Source organism: Anomaloglossus baeobatrachus, chromosome 4 (assembly GCF_048569485.1).
Source record: "Anomaloglossus baeobatrachus isolate aAnoBae1 chromosome 4, aAnoBae1.hap1, whole genome shotgun sequence".
In the NCBI taxonomy this organism is placed as follows: domain Eukaryota; kingdom Metazoa; phylum Chordata; class Amphibia; order Anura; family Aromobatidae; genus Anomaloglossus; species Anomaloglossus baeobatrachus.
In genome coordinates this window covers 137,658,530-137,662,397 of record NC_134356.1, presented here as the reverse complement: position 1 = coordinate 137,662,397, position 3,868 = coordinate 137,658,530, and the positions used below count along the sequence as shown (strand labels likewise).

The 3,868-nt window shown below is 40.0% G+C and overlaps 1 protein-coding gene across 1 annotated transcript; it reads right to left on the bottom strand.

Annotated features, from left to right (window-relative positions):
• Window positions 1-267: 267 nt before the first annotated feature.
• Window positions 268-1,320, bottom strand: LOC142302338 (uncharacterized). Its single transcript, XM_075343398.1, has 2 exons — window positions 1,245-1,320; window positions 268-819 (listed from the first exon to the last, which is right to left on the bottom strand). The coding sequence occupies exons 1-2, from the start codon at window positions 1,299-1,301 to the stop codon at window positions 268-270; spliced, it is 609 nt and encodes a 202-aa protein (XP_075199513.1). The 5' UTR covers window positions 1,302-1,320.
• Window positions 1,321-3,868: the final 2,548 nt, after the last annotated feature.

Here is a 3,868-nt window from a genome sequence, read left to right as displayed (position 1 = left end):
GAAGGTATGTGAAATAACGTGTGAATTTATATACACTATTGTCTGAAGTCCTTATTCACCCCCAAAAAAACATCTTTCATCACTCTCAACCATTATTTAATTCATGCCCACAGGCCACAATTTTGAAACAAAATAAAATGTTTTATTTATAACAAAACACATATGGTAAAAATACAATCAATAAAGTAAAAAAACAAAACAAAAAAACAAAACAAAAAACAACAACATATCAAAAGAAGTATGAAAACCAGAAAATTTACAATACAGCTACAACTCTTGGTAGTAGCTCTCGGAGTTTCCATATTGTTGGCTGGGCGTTGAGCGTAACAAGGAAGAGCTTGGAAAGAGTGGAAACTGTGGGGGGCCAGGATGCGAAGGTGGCGGAGGCTGCATTATATGCATGGGTGTGCTGTTGCTGTACTGTGGGTACTGAGAATACATATTTTGCGGAATGCTGTCAGTTACAATGGAAGTGTCTTTTAGTTTTCCTGCTGCTGCTTTTGCCAGTGCATCAAGGACGATCCTTTCCAGGTGGTTCCTTTGCGTCTCTTCGAGCTTGGACATTCTCTCGTCCATAAGTTTGGCAAAGCAGCCTACAGTGGGGCTGTTCGGCACACTTAATATTTTGTTGGCCAAACCTATGAGATCTGGAGATGGTGGCCGGCCAGCCTTTCGTTTGCGCGATGCTATAAGGCGTTGAGGTAATGGACATGGTGGAGCTTTGTCAGGAGTGTCCTCGCTGGAAATTTGCGTGCTGGCTATGTCACTAATTTCAGAAGTACTTGTGGACAATTCCTCTACCGCATCTTGCATATGCTCCTGCGTGAACAGAAAATTCATGTTAACGCCAAACCAAAATATTACTTCACATCTTTCAACACCAACCCACCACAGAAATGTGTTTGCATTGGATATCATGAGCAGCATTCACAAGGGTACACGTGCACTGGAAATCAATGGTAGGCTGGGATTAGTTCTACGGGATTTGAAATTGTAGTATAACGGGATATGGAATACTACTCGTACGGGCTATGAAATGGCATTTAACGCTTTGATAACTGAGTGGGCAGAAACTAGTGAAGGGGTATACTTTTAGTAAGTGAAAGGGATAACTTTAGTAATATGCATAATTTATCATTGAAACCCATAGTTCAAAATCTTCTAGTAAAGTTAACCATATACCTACAAACTTTTTTTTGAATTAGTTTGAAATGCTGTTTCAAGGTCTAAAATAAGGTACTTACATCACCCGCAAGGGGCAAACTCCCCGTGTCAGGGTTTTCATCCATGAGGTCTTCCATTCTCCGTGGTAGCTCTTGGTCTCTGGTGAAGGAAAGGAGCTCATAGTACCACAACGTTGGTGTATAAACGTCCTCCGTTCTGGTACCAGACTTAATTGACTGCTCCACCCTTTTTAGCTCTCTCCTATAAACTGTGCGTAGAGCTTGAATTTTTCGTTTCACCAAATTTTCATCAACGGGGGTATCAGGCTGGTGTAGCTTAAAAAAGGCTACAAGCTTCTCATAGGCCTCTTTTTTTTATATCGATTTGTATAATCGGCCGATTTTATCCTCCAAAGACAAGGTAGTGAGCGATATAGCTCTATAAGTTCTCTGGTAAATTCCTGAGAAGAGGGCATCTGAAAAAAATAACAATAAACATTGAGAACGGAACATACTTATTACATTTTCCAAAAGTGCAAAAAATGCCCATGGCCGCCCACGCTAAAGGGAATGTACAGTAAAGTCAAGGCCTCCATTTCCTTTTCATAGTACCAAAAAAACAAGTCAAACCGCACTAGTGTTTGTAGGACGTGGCAGAAAATGGCCGCCCATGCTAAAATGACCGCCCATGCGAAATGTACAGTAAATTAAGCATAATCGCAGAGTTAAGTAGAAACAACGGAATCGCTACAGAGACCTCAAATAATTTTGCAGCCTGATCGCAGATTCCTATAAAGTAGTAATAACGGAATCGCTACAGAGACCTCAAATGATTTGGCAGCCTGATCGCAGATTCCTATAAAGTAGTAATAATGGAATCGTTACAGAGACCTCAAATGATTTGGCAGCCTGATCGCAGATTACTATAAAGTAGTAATAACGGAATCGCTACAGAGACCTCAAATGATTTGGCAGCCTGATCGCAGATTTCTATTAAGTAGCAACAACGGAATCGCTATAGAGACCTCAGATAAGAAAGGGGAAAAATAGGAATCGCTAAAAAAATTCATACATATTTGAGATCCTGTTGCTTACCTTGTAGATGGAGTTGAGTATTGTATAGAAGCTGTATTGATGCTATATAGATAAACCAGTGTGGAGTCACTGCATACAGAACTCTACAAAGATCCGCTTAGCAATGAGAAGCTCAGGACCAAGCTCAGGAGAACGCCCTAGCGTTAACCAATCGGAGCTGAGGGGGGCGTGTAAAAAGGACTCCACCACGCCTACACATAGTTGGGAGTCGTCAAGTACCTGCTGTGTGACACGTCCCCTTACGACCAGCGAAGTTGCTCAGCAGGTCTGTATCGCTGCTTAGTTGTTGGCCAGGTTTGCCTGTTTGACAGCTCACCAGCAACTTAGCAGAGACTTAGGGAGGTCGCTGTTACGTCACCAAACCGGTAACGTTACAGCGATGTCCTTTGCGATGTTGCAGTGTGTAAACCCAGCTTTACACACAGAGATAAATCTTTGGTAGATCTGTGGTTGCAGTGAATCATAAATAGTGATTGATAACTCTTTTTGTTTGTTCCCAATATATATTTTATGCCTTTTTCACATCACAACAATCAATACATATTACTTCCAGTGGAACAATATAATGATATTACAACACCCACAAGACAGAATAAAGGGAAAAGGAAAGCAAAAGAAAAATAACATATGAAGATGTGCAAATGCCCCAATTTTTCTGACTTTGTTTTCTCCTTTCTATATTGTGAGCAAGTGCAAATTCACAATAAAAATTTTCCTGAAAAGCTCTTCAGCAGAGGGAACTAAAGGGAGCTTCCACTTTATAGCCACACATTGTTTAGCCGAAGTAAGTATATCAGCAATAACTGTTTTCAAGTTTTCAGGGAAGCTATCAAGTCCTATATCAAGATTGTCAGTGTAGCATCCATTTTTTAAATGAAACCCAGTTATAGATGAAATTAGATCAAACACCTGCTTCCAACATACCATAACTTTAGGACACTAGGACCACCACACATGTCCCAGTGTGCCTTTCTGAAAACAAGCTTTCCAACAAGTAGGGGAATAATCGGGTAGCCTGTGAGCCAATTTAGTTGGAAACAAATACCACTTTGTATGGATTTTTTTAAATTCGTTCTAGGTGGTTTACACAATCTTAGGTCCTGTAAGTCCATTCTGAAGCAGTCCACCATTGTTGAGGGGAGAATGTAAAGGATTGCTCTTGCTCCCATTTTAGTATATATGCCAACCTAAGATCTTCCAATGAAGCATTCTGAGGAAGACATATGAAACGGACGTCAAGGGGGTCCCGTGGCAGCTATGTAAGACAACTTACTCTTTAGCAAATTATATCTGTGATTGTTTTCTATAGCAGTAGTTAATGGGAATAGGGATTTAACCCTTATGAGATTTGAAAAACTATCCTGCTGCTATTAGAATAATCCTTATGCACTCTAGCTGGTACCTTGAGGAGTATCTCAGTATATTGTATGGCAGGTTTGATGAATTCACTCTGAATCCTGTTGCTATTTGTATAATCCTTACGCACTTTAGCTGGTACTTTGAGGTGTGTCACAGTATGGGTTTTTTTGCAATAGATTAGTATTTATTGATGGTGATAAAGAATATTTATAAGTGATCATCACCATTCTATTTAATTATCTATGGTTGAA

What these genes read in the sequence shown, in the direction of transcription:
- LOC142302338 (XM_075343398.1), bottom strand. Translation starts at nt 1,301, where the DNA reads ATGGAAGACCTCATGGATGAAAACCCTGACACGGGGAGTTTGCCCCTT. An exon ending in GTTTGCCCCTTGCGGGTGAT is followed by an intron (nt 820 to 1,244) that starts GTAAGTACCTTA and finishes CTGTTCACGCAG; the next exon opens with GAGCATATGCAAGATGCGGT.